We start from the raw sequence: 18,687 nt of genomic DNA on the forward strand, positions 1-18,687 counted from the left end.
TGTAACCCCCGAAAGTACACTCCAGTCCAAACCAAAAAAAAATTATTTTCTGTGTTTGTGAATTGTGTGCGCAGTAGCCGCACGTGCATCAACAAAGTAGTGCCAAGCGTGCGCCTGTGTCATAAGTAAAGGGCCGGCTGGCTTGACCGTTAAGGGTGCTGTAACCCCCGAAAGTACACTCCAGTCCAAACCTAAAAAAAAATTATTTTCTGTGTTTGTGAATTGTGTGCGCAGTAGCCGCACGTGCATCAACAAAGTAGTGCCAAGCGTGCGCCTGTGTCATAAGTAAAGGGCCGGCTGGCTTGACCGTTAAGGGTGCTGTAACCCCCGAAAGTACACTCCAGTCCAAACCTAAAAAAAAATTATTTTCTGTGTTTGTGAATTGTGTGCGCAGTAGCCGCACGTGCATCAACAAAGTAGTGCCAAGCGTGCGCCTGTGTCATAAGTAAAGGGCCGGCTGGCTTGACCGTTAAAGGGTGCTGTAACCCCCGAAAGTACACTCCAGTCCAAACCAAAAAAAAATTATTTTCTGTGTTTGTGAATTGTGTGCGCAGTAGCCGCACGTGCATCAACAAAGTAGTGCCAAGCGTGCGCCTGTGTCATAAGTAAAGGGCCGGCTGGCTTGACCGTTAAGGGTGCTGTAACCCCCGAAAGTACACTCCAGTCCAAACCTAAAAAAAAATTATTTTCTGTGTTTGTGAATTGTGTGCGCAGTAGCCGCACGTGCATCAACAAAGTAGTGCCAAGCGTGCGCCTGTGTCATAAGTAAAGGGCCGGCTGGCTTGACCGTTAAGGGTGCTGTAACCCCCGAAAGTACACTCCAGTCCAAACCAAAAAAAAAATTATTTTCTGTGTTTGTGAATTGTGTGCGCAGTAGCCGCACGTGCATCAACAAAGTAGTGCCAAGCGTGCGCCTGTGTCATAAGTAAAGGGCCGGCTGGCTTGACCGTTAAGGGTGCTGTAACCCCCGAAAGTACACTCCAGTCCAAACCTAAAAAAAAATTATTTTCTGTGTTTGTGAATTGTGTGCGCAGTAGCCGCACGTGCATCAACAAAGTAGTGCCAAGCGTGCGCCTGTGTCATAAGTAAAGGGCCGGCTGGCTTGACCGTTAAAGGGTGCTGTAACCCCCGAAAGTACACTCCAGTCCAAACCAAAAAAAAATTATTTTCTGTGTTTGTGAATTGTGTGCGCAGTAGCCGCACGTGCATCAACAAAGTAGTGCCAAGCGTGCGCCTGTGTCATAAGTAAAGGGCCGGCTGGCTTGACCGTTAAAGGGTGCTGTAACCCCCGAAAGTACACTCCAGTCCAAACCAAAAAAAAATTATTTTCTGTGTTTGTGAATTGTGTGCGCAGTAGCCGCACGTGCATCAACAAAGTAGTGCCAAGCGTGCGCCTGTGTCATAAGTAAAGGGCCGGCTGGCTTGACCGTTAAAGGGTGCTGTAACCCCCGAAAGTACACTCCAGTCCAAACCAAAAAAAAATTATTTTCTGTGTTTGTGAATTGTGTGCGCAGTAGCCGCACGTGCATCAACAAAGTAGTGCCAAGCGTGCGCCTGTGTCATAAGTAAAGGGCCGGCTGGCTTGACCGTTAAGGGTGCTGTAACCCCCGAAAGTACACTCCAGTCCAAACCAAAAAAAAAATTATTTTCTGTGTTTGTGAATTGTGTGCGCAGTAGCCGCACGTGCATCAACAAAGTAGTGCCAAGCGTGCGCCTGTGTCATAAGTAAAGGGCCGGCTGGCTTGACCGTTAAGGGTGCTGTAACCCCCGAAAGTACACTCCAGTCCAAACCTAAAAAAAAATTATTTTCTGTGTTTGTGAATTGTGTGCGCAGTAGCCGCACGTGCATCAACAAAGTAGTGCCAAGCGTGCGCCTGTGTCATAAGTAAAGGGCCGGCTGGCTTGACCGTTAAAGGGTGCTGTAACCCCCGAAAGTACACTCCAGTCCAAACCAAAAAAAAATTATTTTCTGTGTTTGTGAATTGTGTGCGCAGTAGCCGCACGTGCATCAACAAAGTAGTGCCAAGCGTGCGCCTGTGTCATAAGTAAAGGGCCGGCTGGCTTGACCGTTAAAGGGTGCTGTAACCCCCGAAAGTACACTCCAGTCCAAACCAAAAAAAAATTATTTTCTGTGTTTGTGAATTGTGTGCGCAGTAGCCGCACGTGCATCAACAAAGTAGTGCCAAGCGTGCGCCTGTGTCATAAGTAAAGGGCCGGCTGGCTTGACTGTTAAGGGTGCTGTAACCCCCGAAAGTACACTCCAGTCCAAACCTAAAAAAAAATTATTTTCTGTGTTTGTGAATTGTGTGCGCAGTAGCCGCACGTGCATCAACAAAGTAGTGCCAAGCGTGCGCCTGTGTCATAAGTAAAGGGCCGGCTGGCTTGACCGTTAAGGGTGCTGTAACCCCCGAAAGTACACTCCAGTCCAAACCTAAAAAAAAATTATTTTCTGTGTTTGTGAATTGTGTGCGCAGTAGCCGCACGTGCATCAACAAAGTAGTGCCAAGCGTGCGCCTGTGTCATAAGTAAAGGGCCGGCTGGCTTGACCGTTAAAGGGTGCTGTAACCCCCAAAGTACACTCCAGTCCAAACCAAAAAAAAAATTATTTTCTGGGTTTAGCCGCACGTATATATCAAATCGATATAACATAAATGGAGGACCAAACTTTCTCCGATAAAAATAAAATAGAGAAAGATCAAGAACCACTTCCTCCTAGTGCTGAAGCTGCTGCCACTAGTCATGACATAGACGATAACATGCCATCAACGTCGTCTGCCAAGGCCGATGCCCAATGTCATAGTAGAGGGCACATACAATCCCAAATGGCAAAGTTCAGGAAAATGACCTTGAAAAAGACATTTAAATCAGCTGAAGAGAAACGTAAACTTGCCAATATGCCATTTACGACACGGAGTGGCAAGGAACGGCTAAGGTCGATCCCTAGTATGTTCATGACTAGTGGTTCAGCTTCACATGACGATGGAAGCCCTCCTCCCACTAAAAAAATCAAAAGAGTTAAGCTGGCAAAAGCACAGCGAAGAACTGTGCTTTCTAAGAAGATATCACAAATCCCCAAGGAGAGTCCAAGTGTGGTGGTGGTTGCGATGCCTGACCTTCCCAGCACTGGACGGGAAGAGGTGGCTCTTTCCACCATTTGCACGCCCCCTGCAAATGCTGAAAGGAGCACCCACAGTCCACTTGCTGATATGCAAATTGAAGATGTCACTGTTGAAGTACAACAGGATGAGGATACTGGTGTAGCTGGCGCTGAGGAGGAAGTTGGCGAGGAGGATTCTGATGGTGATGTGGTTTGTTTAAATCAGGCTCCGGGGGAGACAGTTGTTGTCCGTGGGATGAAAAAGCCCATCACGGTCATGCCTGGGCAGAAGACCAAACATTCCACCTCTTTGGTCTGGCAATATTTCTATCCAAATCCGGACAACAACTGTCTTGCCATATGTACCATATGTAAAGGTGAAATAAGTAGGGGTAGGGACGTCAACCACCTAGGAACATCCTCCCTTATACGGCACCTGCAGCGCGTTCATAAAAAGTTACTGTCAAGTTCAGAAACTTTGGCTAAGACCGTAAGCAGTCCAGGGACACCTAAATCCCGTTGTCCTGTTGTATCCAAGCGCCTGCAAACCACACCGTCAACTCCCTCCTCGTCAATTTCCTCCTTAGTCAGGATCGGAAGTAGTCCTGCAGGCCATGTCACTGGCATGACTGACTCTCCTATCCGGGATTCCTCTGGAGGATCCTGCATTGCTACGCCTACTGCTGCCGCTGCTGCTGTTGCTGCTGCTGGGAGTCGTTCATCATCCCAGAGAGGAAGTAGGAACACCACTACTTTTACTAAACAATTGACCCTCCAACAGTCCTTAGCGAGGAGGATGAAGTACGACAGCAGTCATCCTGAAGCAAAACGTATAACTGAGGCCTTGACTGCTATGTTGGTGTTAGACGTGCGTCCGGTATCCGCCATTAGTGCAGTGGGATTTAGACAATTGATGGAGGTAGTGTGTCCCCGGTTCCAAATCCCGTCTAGATTCCACTTCACTAGGCAGGCGATACCGAGACTGTACAGAAACGTCAGAAAAAGTGTCCTCAGTGTCCTGAAAAATGCCGTTGTACACAATGTCCACTTAACCACGGACATGTGGACAAGTGGAACAGGGCAGACTAAGGACTATATGACTGTGACAGCCCACTGGGTAGATGTATCACCTTACGCAGCAACAGCAGCAGCGTCACCAGTAGCAGCATCTCAGAAACGCCAGCTCGTTACAAGGCAGGCTACGCTGTGTATCACCGGTTTCAGTAAGAGGCACACCGCCGACAACCTCTTAGAGAAACTGAGGGAAATCATCGCCCAGTGGCTTACCCCACTTAGACTCTCCTGGGGATTTGTGATATCTGACAACGCCACCAATATTGTGCGGGCATTACATCTGGGCAAATTCCAGCACGTCCCATGTTTTGCTCACACAATAAACTTGGTGGTGCAGAATTTTCTGAAAAGCGACAGGGGCGTGCAGGAGACGCTTTGGGTGGCCCGAAAAATTTCTGGCCACTTTCGCCATTCAGCGACTGCGTGCCGAAGACTGGAGCGCCAGCAAACACTCTTGAACCTGCCCCGCCATCACCTGAAGCAAGAGGTTGTGACGCGGTGGAACTCAACCCTCTATATGCTTCAGAGGATGGAGGAGCAGCAAAAGGCCATACAAGCCTATACATCCACCTATGACATAGGCAAAGGAGGGGGTATGCACCTGACTCAAGCGCAGTGGAGAATGATTTCCGTGTTGTGCAAGGTTCTTCAGCCCTTCGAACTTGCCACACGTGAAGTCAGTTCAGACACTGCCAGCTTGAGTCAGGTCATTCCCCTCATCAGGCTTTTGCAGAAGCAGCTGGAGAAAGTGAAGGAGGAGCTAAGACGGAGCGATTCCGCTCGGCATGTGGGACTTGTGGATGAAGCCCTTCATTCGCTTTGCCAGGATTCCAGGGTGGTCAATCTGTTGAAATCAGACCACTACATTTTGGCCACCGTGCTCGATCCTAGGTTTAAAGCCTATGTGGTGTCTCTCTTTCCGGCCGACACAAGCCTGCAGAGGTGCAAAGACCTGCTGGTGAACACACTGTCAGCTGAAGCGGAACGTGACACGTCAACGGCTCCTTCTTCATTTTCTCCCGCAACTGGGGCTGCCAGGAAAAAACTTAGGTATCCTAAGCAACCCGCTGGCGGTGATGCAGGGCAGGCAGGACCAAGTTTGGACATCTGGTCCGGACTGAAGGACCTGGCAACAATTTCTGACATGTCTACTGTCACTGCATATGATACTGTCACCATTGACAGAATGGTGGAGGATTACATCGGTGACAGCATCCAAGTAGGCATGTCAGACAGTCCATACCTGTACTGGCAGGAAAAAGAGGCAATTTGGAGGCCCCTGTACAAACTGGCTCTATTTTACCTGAGTTGCCCCCCCTCCAGTGTGTACTCCGAAAGAGTGTTTAGTGCAGCCGGGAACCTTGTCAGCGAAAGGCGTAGGAGGTTGCTTCCACAGAATGTGGAGAAGATGATGTTCATCAAAATGAATTATCAGCTCTTCCAGGGAGACCAGCCTCCAGAACGTACAGAGGGACCTGTGGTGGTGGATTCAAGTGGGGACGAGTTAATACTTTGTGAGGATGAGGATGTACACACTGAAGAGGGTGAGGAATCGGTGGATGAGGAGGATGAGGATGACATCTTGCCTCCGTAGAGCCAGTTTGTGCAGGGACACATTAATTGCCAGCTTGTTTTGTGGGGGCCCAAACGAACCAATCATTTCAGCCACAGTTGTGTGGCAGACCCTGGCGATGAAATGATTGATTTGTTAAAGTGTGCATGTCCTGTTTATACAACATAAGGGTGGGTGGGAGGGCCCAAGGACAATTCCATCTTGCACCTCTTTTTTTCTTTGCATTATGTACAGTTTGGGGCCTAGTTTTTCTAACTGCCATCCTGTCTGCCACTGCAGTGTCACTCCTAGATGGGTCACGTGTTTGTGCCGCCCACTCGTGTCGCTTAGCATAGTCATCCAGCTACCTCGGTGCAACCTTTTGGACATAAAAACACTATTGTGAGGTGTGAGGTGTTCAGAATAGACTGGAAATGAGTGGAAATTAAGGTTATTGAGGTTAATAATAGCATAGGAGCAGAAAAACCTACAAATTCTGTAATTTTAGCTGTTTTTATGCTTTTTTTCAAAAAAATACAGATCCAAAACACAAAACCCAGAACCCAAAACACGGAAGGGTGGTTTTGGCAAAACCAATCCAGATCCAAAACACGAAGAAAGATCCAGATCCAAAACCAAAACACAAAACACGAAAAGTGGCCGGTGCACACCCCTAGTCTATACCACTGTTTTGCACACGTGTGCCTCCAACTGATGCGCAAATCCTTTGTATTACTTCTAAAACATTTGGTGGTGCCCCAGATCATACTTGCCGACAATCAGCTTCAGCCTTCCGGGAGGGAGCTGATTGTCGGCTAATAGCGGGGGCGGCCATTGGGGGCGAAGCCGGGGCGGCCATTTTGTGTCACACTGGGGGCGGAGCCACACGATTGCGTCATCGTGACTCCGCCCCCTCTTCACAATGCCGTGATTTTCGGCATTGTGAAGCAGGGGGCGGGGCCACGATGACGTGATTCTGCGCGAATTGCGTCACCGGGCCCCCCGCTGCAGGTATTTCTGTTTATTTTTTCAGGGGGGAGGTGGGGAGGGTCGGAGACTTCCGGGAGGCTTGCCTGCCTTTCCGGGGGGCCGGGAGCGGCACCCGAAAATCGGGAGGCTCCCGGCCAAATCGGGAGGGTAGGCAAGCCTGCCCCAGATTGAAGAAGGAATTCAGGAACTTAGGGGAGAAGCTGTACATAATGTTCAGAGATAGTATATAAGCAAATCTAAAGTATATAACCTTTATCATCCCCATTTTCATTTCATTCATCCCCATACGCTTTTGTGTAGAAGTTCATAGGGGGTTGGGGCAAAACACAGTCTATGCCCACCCAACAGTAATCAAGGTGGGGCAACTGCCCCCCCCCTTTCTGACACGCCTGAGATTTTCTAGCCACCCCCTCGTTACCTCCCCCCAAACACTGACTTCCTGTTACTCACTTTGCTAATATATCCTATCTGCGATTGCCGTCGCTAACCAATCGCTGCACGTTCGCAGTGTGCGACTCTGGCGCATGCACCACAGCAAAATATCATCCGACATCGACTTCGTGTGCATCTCTGGGCACTGGACTTGTCCCCACCAGCATCCAGTATTGGCCTGGGAATCCGATTCCAAGCTTCATTTTCCAACAGGGCTGTCTCCTTAATGAGCACTTAAAAATGTACATACTATTAAATATAATTCATGAGCTTGAAGGAGCCATCAAACGAAATTGCTGGAGAGGAATTAGAGATAAGAGCGGAAGCTGGCAAATCCTTTTTTTCTTTTTTCTTCTTTTTTTTTTCTATCTGCTGCAGTTAGAAGGTGAACTGATAGTAAATTACAAATCATTGATATAACGGTAAAAGAAAAAAAATAAATCAATGGCTCAGTTCAGTTCAGGTGGTTATTTTAGTAATTTAATTGAATTGCAATTACACTATTTTCTTTTACAGAGGGAAAGGTCCACTAAAGAACACGTCGGATGTGATTAACGCAGCCAAAAAAATCGCAGAAGCCGGTTCCAGGATGGACAAGCTGGCACGAGCTGTTGCTGATCAGGTAAGACACTTGTATCACAAGCGCACATGCCATAGATCAGGCCAGGCCAACCTGCGGCTCTCCAGCTGTTGAAAAACTACAAGTCCCAGCATGCCTTGGCACAGTTTTGATGTTAGGGTATGCTGAAACTGTGGCAGGGAATGATGGGACTTGTAGTTTCACAACAGCTGGAGAGCCACAGGTTGGCCAGGCCTGCCATAGATGCTGGTTTTCCCAAAATAAGAGTTCACTCTTTGGGCCTGATACATCACGGATCGCAGCAGCGTACACAAATTGGCCGATAATGCGTACACCGCTGTGCACATGCGTGAGTTGGCTTTGCGATCACACTGCGATCACCTACGCAGATACAAAGCCATCGCAGATCGAGGGACGGGACATCAGCGTTTGGAGGTGTTGACAGGGGCGTGGTCGGAGAAACGCAGACACGCCTGTCCGTTTGGACGCCGTTACTTGGGTGTGCATAATTTAGCCACTGCGACGGCATACGCAGCTTGAGTACTTACTGCGTGCAGCGAGGTTAGCCATTTCTAAGTAAAGATTAGACCTGTTGTAATTGTACGTGAGGGGCCGATGTTACTCGATGTTACCTATGTATACGCATGACTAAGAGGTATTACGGATGTGAGATAGCGGTAGTGGGCGTCTCTATGCTGGCTGAGCAGCTGCAGACATAAGCATACTTCGCAGCAGACCCGCGTGCGTAAACGCAGCATCGATCGCAATAGCGATCTGTAGTAAATCAGGCCCTTTATACGTTAGTTGTTTGCAATGTGATACGTGTACGTGGATAGAATCAGAGAGGTAATAAAAGATGTGAGATGGAAATAATAGGTTGAAATCTAATGAGATCTTATAAATGGGGAGGGGCCAGTAATAGGGAACGGCGCTTGTATGTTATTACATAAATTCTGGCGTCCTGCTCCTATGTCAGATACAGAGGTCACTATTATCTCTCAGCATCCTCTCTAGGGGGTATATTTACTAAAGTGCAGGTTTTTAGAAAAAGAGTTGTCGCCCATAGCAACCAATCAGATTCTACTTATCATTTATCCAGCACCTTCTAGAAGACAATAGCTAGAATATGGTTGCTATGGGCAACATCTCCACTTCTAAAAACTTGCACTTTAGTAAATGTACCCCTATGGCTCTTCTGTTTCTCTTCCTAACACCACGGCTGGGTACACACTGGAGCGACAGGCATTAATTTCGACATCGGAAGGAATGCCCGTGAACAGTGACTGAGCGTCCACACTGGACGACTTTAATGAATGACGGAATGATCACCGTTACATCATTCAGTAACAATGAACTGGCCGCTAGTGATATCGCTAGGTTTGTACGTGCAGCACATCAAACCTGCCCACCGCCACTAGCGACCGCAGGGAGCGCGCAATAATGCTTACACGCTGAGCGATGTAGGCAATATGAGGTTAGGAAATGGTATATCGGCCCGACATCGCTCCAGTGTGTACCCGGCTTAACTACGCCTTACGCCTCCGTCTAACTCTTATTTCCGTTTCTAACAAAACTAGGCGGGTAACTCTGGCAGAGTGAGAGGGTACAGATTGCTGGATTATTCAGTATGCGCATCATCTGCAGCAGTGACAATGCCATGGCCCATTACTGATTACGGTCTCATTACTCCATCATTTCCTCTAAGCGATTGCTCTGTGCCCCATATTTTCACTTATAATAGTAATGGAACATCAGCGATTGCTTTACTCTTTGTGGTCCGTATATAAACGTTGTCAGGTGGATTGGAAAGTGTTGGTGCACTGTAATGACTTGTTACCTGCACTTCCATGCCCCCAGGTGGTGATTTTTATTCTAGTGAAATCACACATTTCTCGCAGAGGGGTTTTCTGAGTCCCATGTTGCGAACGGCTCTTTCGATTTGCAGCACGACTACGGATCTACGCCGTCGCATTTCCACTTGTTACTGTACTGGTGTAACTGGGTGGCAATAAGGCGTGTGCTACTATAGCCGCTACTGCGTCTTCTGCCGCAGAGCATCTGAGTCTTTATGCTACTACTGCAGCCGATTGTATTCGTCCTGAGACGGCCGACAGCTGCGGAATACATACTGTGCGTACTAAGACGCACCATCGGTTGCACCAGCTTTATGGAGGAGCAGGATCTCCTTCTAAAGGTGCAGTCGCTGACCGCTACAAGCCCGCGTCTGGCAACCTCCGAGCAACACCCACTGAAATCCCCAGCGCCTCCATCCAAATTCGCTCCACGGCAACCGGTGGTAACCATCAGGACGCATGCGCAGGCTGAAAACATTCGCAACTTGCTCGCGGAATCGCCACTTGCTTGCGTCCGCCTCTGAATTAGGCCCTGTGTACTCTAAGGGCAGTGCTGAGTTGAGCGTATGCAGAGATTTGTCTGATTTCGGACGTTTCTTCCACTATTTTGGGGCTGGGGCGAATGCGTGCTCATAAATAGGGGCATGCAAGCAGTCTCCAGCCTTTCAAGATCATACCGTATATAAGCCAGTATAAGCCGACCCGAATATAAGCCGAGGTACCTACTTTTACCCCAAAAAACTGGGAAAACTTATTGACTCGAGTATAAGCCTAGTGTGGGAAATGGCAGCAGCTGGTAGTGCCCCTAGTAGTAATTCCCCCTGGTTGTGCCCCCAGTAGTAATCCCTCCTGGTAGTGCCCCCAGTGGTAATCCCCCCTTTCAGTGCCTCCAGTAGTAATCCCCCCCCTGGTAGTACCCCCAGTGGTAATCCCCCCTTTTAGTGCCCCCTGTAGTAATCCCCCACTGGTAGTGCCCCCTGTAGTAATCCTCCCCTGGTAGTTCCCCCAGTGGTAATCCCCCCCTGTAGTAATCCCCCCCTTTTAGTGCCCCCTGTAGTGATCCCCCCCTGTAGTAATTCCCCCCTGGTAGTAATCCCCCCCTGGTAGTTCCCCCAGTGGTAATACCCCTTTTAGTGCCCCCTGCAGTAATCGCCCCCTGGTAGTGCCCCCTGTAGTAATCGCCCCCTGGTAGTGACCCCTGTAGTAATCGCCCCCTGGTAGTGACCCCTGTAGTCCCCACCCCCCAGTAGAGAGAGACGTGACAAGAATAAAAAAAAAAAAAAACTTACCTGTAACTCCCGCTCCTGGTCCCGCCGCTGTCCGCTCCTCCGGCCGCTTTGCATGGGAGAGACGTCGTCATGACGACGTGTCTCCCATCACCTACTGCGGGAGCCGGAAGATGGCTCCCGCAGTGGGAGCAGCAGCAGCCGCTGAGAGTCTGACAGACTCTCAGCGGCTGCTGATTACACCAAGCACGCAGCTGCCGTCTCCGGTGGCTGTGTGTTTGGCAGTGTGTAGCGCTGACCGATCTCCGTCCGGTCACCGCTACACTTGACTCGAGTATAAGCCGAGGGGATACTTTTTCAGCACATTTTTTGTGCTGAAAAACTCGGATTATACTCGAGTATATACGGTATAAATCTTCAGTGTTCGTGTGCCGTCATTTAGGCATAGGCTAAAGAGTAGAGTGGGGGCCTCAGGTGGGTGAACAGCCAGGCGTTGCCAGCACTGAGCACGGCAGTAGACTCTGGGCACTAGTCTGCCGCGCAAGTGCAGGTCACCGGGGAAATGGATATGGGTGCAGGGTGTGCACCCTTGGCCCCCATGTACTCAGGGGCCCATGCGCACCGCACAGCCTGCACCCATTATAGATACGCCCCTGGTTGCCAGGACCTCCCCCCAATTTGTCTATGTGGCCCGAAGATGCTGCGTTACTCCCACTATTACTGGTATTAACTAGTATTGCTCAAATCTGCACTAAGACCAATCAGATATTTGCTATTGTTGCCTAATTTCCACACAGCAGGTAAAAGCCATTTGCTTTATAGTAAATTATTTTCAGTGAATCCTGGCACCAAAGCAGGGTTGAAAGGCACCCTGTCCCCAGAACACGTGACATATCATAACATCACACAACAAGCACCAGGGGTGCAGGAAGATGGACACTGAGGCTTTCTATGTAGCCTTGGGAGGCACTCTGCAAGCTGTAAACGGTTACAGTAATTTCAGTGACAATGCCATTCCCTTGGCATTGTGCCCTGGGCAGCGGCACAAGTCCCACACTCCTTGTTATGGCCCTGGTGAATTTCATTTTGTACTATACTGAAAATCATTATAGTCACCTGTCTTTACCTGGCAGTGTCGGACTGAATCATGAAGGGCCCACCAGGGGGGGGACTTGGCCAACCGTTAGAGAGCATACAGTCAGCCTGCAAAACACAGGGCCCCTTTATGAAGAAGGGGACAAGGGTGTGTCAGAAACACCCACTGATTGATTGGAGGGCTAATTTTTATGTAGTTTCCGTAGAAATGAACCAAGCACCCAATTTCTGACTTATATAACTTAAGTGCACAGTCTAGAACCTGAACAGAAGAGGATGGTAGAAGGCTCTCAGTCAGTGGGGCCCACCGGGGATTACCCCTGTATTCCTGTGGGTCAGTCCAACCCTGTCAGTTGGTAATATGTGATTTTAATTTTTTTTTTTTCAATCATAACAAACTAAATGAAAGTAAAAGGTTTCCATTTCTATTCCTTCTATAAATAATTTCAATTTTGAACAGCACACAAGGGCAATTGTTTCTGATGTACCTGTCAGCTAAATAACTCTCAAAGACAGCCTAGAAAGCATGCTTAATCAATACGCAATATTTCTTTAGGCTACTTGAGTTTTCTTTTTTTTTTCCTGTAAAATGCGCACAGTGAATTCCACATCTTTTTGTCTGGGATTTTACCAGGAAATACACAATCGGTTACTGGATGCATTTCTCATATTCCTTCCCCTGCATTGTCTTGCACTGGATGTTGAATTTCATTGTGTCACGCACTGCTGGCTGCTTCACTTTAAAAAAAAAATATCGGACTTTGGCTTAAGCCTTCAGATGGACGCTATTCGCAGAAATAGGACAGCTAATGCCGGAGAGATAGACAGGAATCAGGCGACAGAGGGGGTCATTCAGAGTCGGTCGCAAGCGCTGAGCGCTCACAACCGACTCGATGTTGCCCCACTGGGCATGCGCACGACGGAGCCGACTCCGTCATGCGCATGCCCGAGACCCAGCTAGCGACGGACGCTCCGTCGCTAGGGGTCTCGCAGCAGACGGGGCGAGCTGTCGATGGTGAGTGACAACTCGCCCCATTTGGGAGGCGGGCAGGGGGCCTGCCTGCCCAAACGGAGGTGTTCCCGCCGGAACGCTTGCCGTTTGAGGGCGGCCCCACTGACATCATTGCTGATGTCAGTGGGGAGCTTCCTGCTCGATCAGAGCAGGAAGCTCCCTGGGGCTTATGAGTGACCAGAACCAACCTTAGGGTCTGGTCGTAAGCCCCGATGGTCGCGATGGTCTTGACCATCATGACCATCACCCATGTCGGTCGCTAGAGCTGTGGGTGTTAACCCACAGCTTAACGATCGACAAGGAAGCGGTCGTTCAGGATGCAAGGAGTCGCCCTGATTCAGTGCGACCGCTTGCAACTAACGACTGCCTCTGAATGAGGTCCAGAGAGAGCCTCATTTACAGTGCCCGAAAACCACTGAGGCACCACACAAAACCTTCTTATGTGATTTCACACACACCTAGATTTGCGGTTGCGCTCCTAGATTTCTGCCAAAACGTGTTAGTTTTGGAGATGGAGTCATTTAGGGAGGAGCAGATGTTTTTAGCAGCCAGTAGAAGGAGTTGATGAGGCAGAGCAAGCTCCTTGATCAGCAGGAAGTAGGTGCGGAGCACTTCAAAAATAAAATTTAATTGGACAGACCGCATGCCACACACACCCCTGTTCTCGCCACTATAGGGGCTTGTCCAGCACTTCCAGCTTCTCGCAGCACAGTGTGGATGAAGCATGTGCATGCATTATCAATCACCGCTGCTCTGTGACACCATCCGAGGGGGTGACACCAAAACAGCAGAGCAGCTTTACACCCCCCCTAGTGACACCACTGCTTATAATAAAAATGGCCCAGTTTTTTACACACATGTATGCTGTAGCAAGGAGCCATAGTGCCTGGATTTTGCCCCCTCTAATTCAATTCTTTACTCACCCTCTGTTCTCTCCTTCCTCCTGGTTCATTTCTCTTAGACAGCACCATCGATGGACCCAGCAATTCTCCTTTTTTTTTTTTCTTACACATCCATCTGTGGATGTGACAGGGCTCAAACAAGGTAGCTGGACGGAGGTGAAAGAACAAGAACTCCCAAAAAAAAAAAAAAGACATTTGGATTACTGGGCCTATTTATCAAAGTAATTCTGTCCTTAGAGCACACGGAAATGGCTAACCTACATCTACAATCTGTAGCGAAGAGAAAAATAAAACAACAGAGTTCTTGTAGTTACAGTAGGCGCGCGTTTAGCCTTACCGTATATGATGCTTCTACGTTTTATCAAAAGCAAAATCTATCAGTAAGCAGAACTAACTATGCTAAAAGCTACGTGTCACAACCAGAAATCTGCATTTTTCTTTATGTAAAAATAAAAAAAACGAAATAAATAAAAAAAAAACAGTAGAAAGATTTAAAAAATTAAAACCAAATAAATCATGGGACATGAAAAAAAAAACAATCTGCTCATGCATTATCATTCCGTTTTATTAACCAGTATATTATGCCTATATTATGGCATGTTCTGGGCAACTTTTTTTTATTTTATCATTTCTGCTGTTAGGTAAACAAAAAAAACCAAAAAAAAAAATATATATATATATATATATACATATATATATATATAAAAAAAAGAAAATCCGCTTCATTAAAATTGTTTGCAAAACCCAAAAGAGGCATATGATAAGAGCCAGCGAGACGAAACGAGGTGTTTGGAACATGATCCGAGCAGGTGGGTGAGTAGTGTAACTAGTTATGAGTCAGCTCGGTGCTGCTGCTAAAGCCGCCTCGCTACTGCGATAATGAAGAAAGCAAATCTTCTAAGTGATGACTGACACATTAACAGTCCCACACAAACACCCAGACAGGGTAATCTGATTATGGAGGAAGGATAGTATGTGCACCCTAGGTAGGCACAGAGGTCTCCAATCTCTATACGCTTTTATTGGAGACGTCTTACATAAAAAGAGAAAAAAAATAAAATAAATATACGGTATAACCTCACACATGACTTATCCTTATCCTGTTTACCTGAACGTGGTTTCGGCATAATAGAAATAATAAATAACGTTCCACCTTGAAATCTACATTAAGCCTTGATGCACTCTAGTTCTTTTTGGCCGTCTCTGAGATTTCCATGGAAACCCGACATAAGAATCCTCTATTCCTCTGTTTCCACAACTACTGCTGTGTGCACTATCTGCCGTAATGCATGCATTTCCTATTTTCTAACTGTATCGTCTTAATGCTATGAGTTTGGCTTGTGCCTTCCTGGAATCGAGCATCCTTAAGATCCTGGCTGAAAACATTAAGTTTAATGTCACTTAACATCTGTTCTGTAATGTAGCCAGCCACCCTTCCAGTTTAATATCAAGTGGAATGGTAATTGCTCAGAATTTACTTTGAGGTAGGCCTATCCGTGCATTAACCGCACAAATGAAGGGAAAAGTAAACTAGGCTGTAAAGTTTTCTTACTGTTTGATCGCCGGGAAGGTTTAAGAGCGAGGTTAGCGTTGCCGCGTCTTAGTGCGGTGTAAGTGGTTTTTTTAGAAGCCCTGCGCTCAGCTTTATGTTGTGCTCAGAATTCAAAACTGCACAGAAAACCTCTCTAAGATTACATAAAAAATGGGGAATATTTACAGCGTGGTGGATTAAAGGGATGATTCAGCATCGTACGGTATAGCACAGCCGCAGGTAAGGGCAGGCAGACGGCTGCACAATAGCATACAACCAGGGGCGTATCTTGAATGGGTGCAGGGTGTGCGGTGCACACGGGCCTCCGGGTCCAGGGGGGCCTGCACCGCACACCCTGCACCCATATTACTTAAAACTTACCTCTACGAGGTCCCGCGCTGGGTGTCAGCGCTGTACAAAAACCCAGAAAAATGTCCGCCGCCGCCATTTTTCCGGCGTTTTACGCATGCGCAGTAGACTCCGGGCACACTCTAGTGCCCAGAGTCTACTAATGCTCCGGTGGCTGGCCAGCCGCGTCAGTCGGCTGCCGGCCGCCGGGAAGAGAAGAGAGGGCCCCAGACGGGGAATGCACAAGGACCCCCTCCTCTCTAAAGACGCCCCTGCATACAACTTATATCATATGCTATTGCAGCAGGAGGCATCAGGTGTAAATAGACTCCTCCTGACCGCATGGCAGATCTGAGTGCCGCATCCTAAGACTCACCATCAGATTTTCTGCGAGACCACCAGCAATCTGAGTAACCTCGCAGCTCTATAGCCAAGGCCAAGAAGTCGGTGTTGGAAGATTCTGACCCTAGCCTGGGCACTCCCAGAAAAGGGGGGGGGGATATGCTCCTGTTTTCTAGGTAGTCCTGCCCTTCCCACTCCCCTCAAACCGAGGAGACCTGCACATGCGCAGTAGGGATCCTACGCAGCGCAGGTCTCTCACATTCGGTATTGTACGCAAACCCAGCGCGCACATTCAGTTCTTAAATGGACTTAATGCCGATTAAAATCACCATATATGGTGCCAGCAAGAGATACAGATATTCTGTCACTTTTCAATAATGAATCTAGCACAAATGTGTCATATATACATAAAAAAATAACCTAAAAGCTGTAAACCTGGGAAGGGTCAGTTCCTGTCATTAGTCACACGCATGGAAATCGCAGAGAGTCTTTTAAGCAAGAACGGTTGATGTCACAAAATAATATGTTGGTTTACGTACTGTAGTTGAATAACAAGTATAGAACATTCAAGTTCTGTCAAGGTATGGAGACCTTGTACAGGTGAGACCCCTGACCCTGCCATCCCGCTACCACTGAGACGCCACGGAGGAGGCTGAGTTTATTGCACATCCATCGCGCTTTAGAAGTCATCGGATCTCAAGTACATGTGCTCTGTCCTTATGTTTGTGAAGATTGTCGGTGCTTATTTACAGCAATATAATGTACAGTATCTTAGAGAGTGAGCCCTACTGTCATATACACTCTGTCCTGGAAAATCGGAACAGTTCTTTTTACTGAGATTGAATTTGTATATTGAATTATACCTGAATTTTTATGAAAGTTTTTCCCACATTACTGCAATGGGTTTAGCCATAATGACTAAATAAAATGACAGGTTTGCCACACTGTACACTACCGCAGTCTAATAAACAATTGCCTTTTAAGCCATATGTAAAATTAATTGTGTCTAAATGATCAATTGTAGAATTATCCGACCCTCCCGGTAATATTGGGGTGTAAGTATTTTCCTAATACCGGCGGCACTAGTAATCAGAATCCTCCCTTTTTGGTACCTGGAGGTTAGGGTTTGATTTGGGTTGGGTAAGGGATGCCAGTGCTCAGATCCCAGCGGTCAGAATCCTGACGCCAGCATCCCAACAGGGTTAGCATACCAACACCTGTCGGTAAATATCCTAACCCTACCCTTACCCCTAATCCTCCCCGCAGCCTAAACCTAACCTCCCCCCCTGCAGCCTAACCCTAACGTACCCCCCCGAAGCCTAACTCTAATGCTCCCTCTAGTGCCTAACCATAATCCTAACCCCAATACTTAGCATCGGGATGCCGGTGCTGGCATTCTGAGCGCCGGGATTTCAGTTGTATCCCTTTGATTTGAGTAAAGATCTCCATTAAGGTGGACTAGGGATGGCCATCAACTATTGATGTTTCCAAAACATTGATGGTTCCCATGCCGATGTCAACTAGTTTTACCATCAATGGCAGAGAACCAATGGTTTTCCGCCATCAATGGATGAGTTGGAACCGACTGTATTTTTTTTTGTAGGATGGAGCTTAGCCCCCTCCCCCTGTTGGCCGCAAAGCCCTACCCCCTTATTTGATTGGCCAGCGGCCTGGCATGCCCGCAACAGGGGTGACCATCGGGGGGGGCTGCAAACCATCAATGGTTTTTGTGCCGTCGAAGGTAATCACCGATGAGCCCATCAATGGTAGCCATCGATAGACACCCCAGCTATGGCCATCCCTAGGGTGGATATAAACATAGGAACATAGGAAGTTCTGTTCTAGCTGCAGTCACCACTTGTAGCATTCAGGGTCGATCAAGCATTCGGGAAAGTGTAACATCCGTGTGCTCAGCCTACAGTGACTGAATATAAATATCTTCTCTGTGGTGTCTTATGCACTTGTGACTGTGGTATATTTATAGACCACAATGTAATATAGACCAAGTTCACATCTACTGTAGATGGAGTATTTTTTCTCTTTGTTAAAAGTGACATTCTTATTATAAATCAGCTGTATTTGAAGCTGTGACTAATAGCACAATGACCTTCACATAACATTAAACCCTTTGTCATTTTTTTCTCTTTTAACTAAATTTTTACTTCTAAAGCTCAAGGTTCCAAAACTAGAAATGTTGCATATTTCATGACCATCTAATATACATTACCGTTCAAAAGTTTGGGGTCACCCAGACAATTTCGTGTTTTACATGAAAATTGACTTTTATTTATCAAATGAGTTGCAAAATGAATAGAACATATAGTCAAGATATTGGCAAGGTTAGAAATAATGATTTTTATTTGAAATAATAATTTTGTCCTTCTAAATCTGCTTTCGTCAAAGAATGCTCCTTTTGCAGCAATTACAGCATTGCAGACCTTTGGCATTCTAGCTGTTCATTTGTTGAGGTAACCTGAAGAAATTTCACCCCACGCTTCCTGAACACCTCCCACAAGTTGGATTGGCTTGATGGGCCCTTCTTGCGTACCATACGGACAAGCTGCTCCCACAACAGCTCAATGGGGTTGAGACATGGTGTGTGCACTGGCCACTCCATTACAGACAGAATACCAGCCGACTGCTTCTTCCCTAA

General features: G+C 47.5%; 1 protein-coding gene across 1 annotated transcript in view; it reads left to right on the forward strand.

The window, feature by feature from the left end:
• CTNNA2 (catenin alpha 2) overlaps positions 1-18,687 on the forward strand; it is a 937,723-nt gene that overhangs the window by 781,196 nt on the left and 137,840 nt on the right. The window contains exon 10 of the mRNA XM_088442722.1: positions 7,662-7,767. Coding sequence (XP_088298848.1) covers positions 7,662-7,767 — 106 coding nt within the window. The remainder of the gene's footprint in view (positions 1-7,661; positions 7,768-18,687) is intronic.

The sequence above is a fragment of the Taudactylus pleione genome, unplaced genomic scaffold (assembly GCF_031769625.1).
Source record: "Taudactylus pleione unplaced genomic scaffold, aTauple2 ptg000316l, whole genome shotgun sequence".
NCBI classification, from domain to species: Eukaryota; Metazoa; Chordata; class Amphibia; order Anura; family Myobatrachidae; genus Taudactylus; species Taudactylus pleione.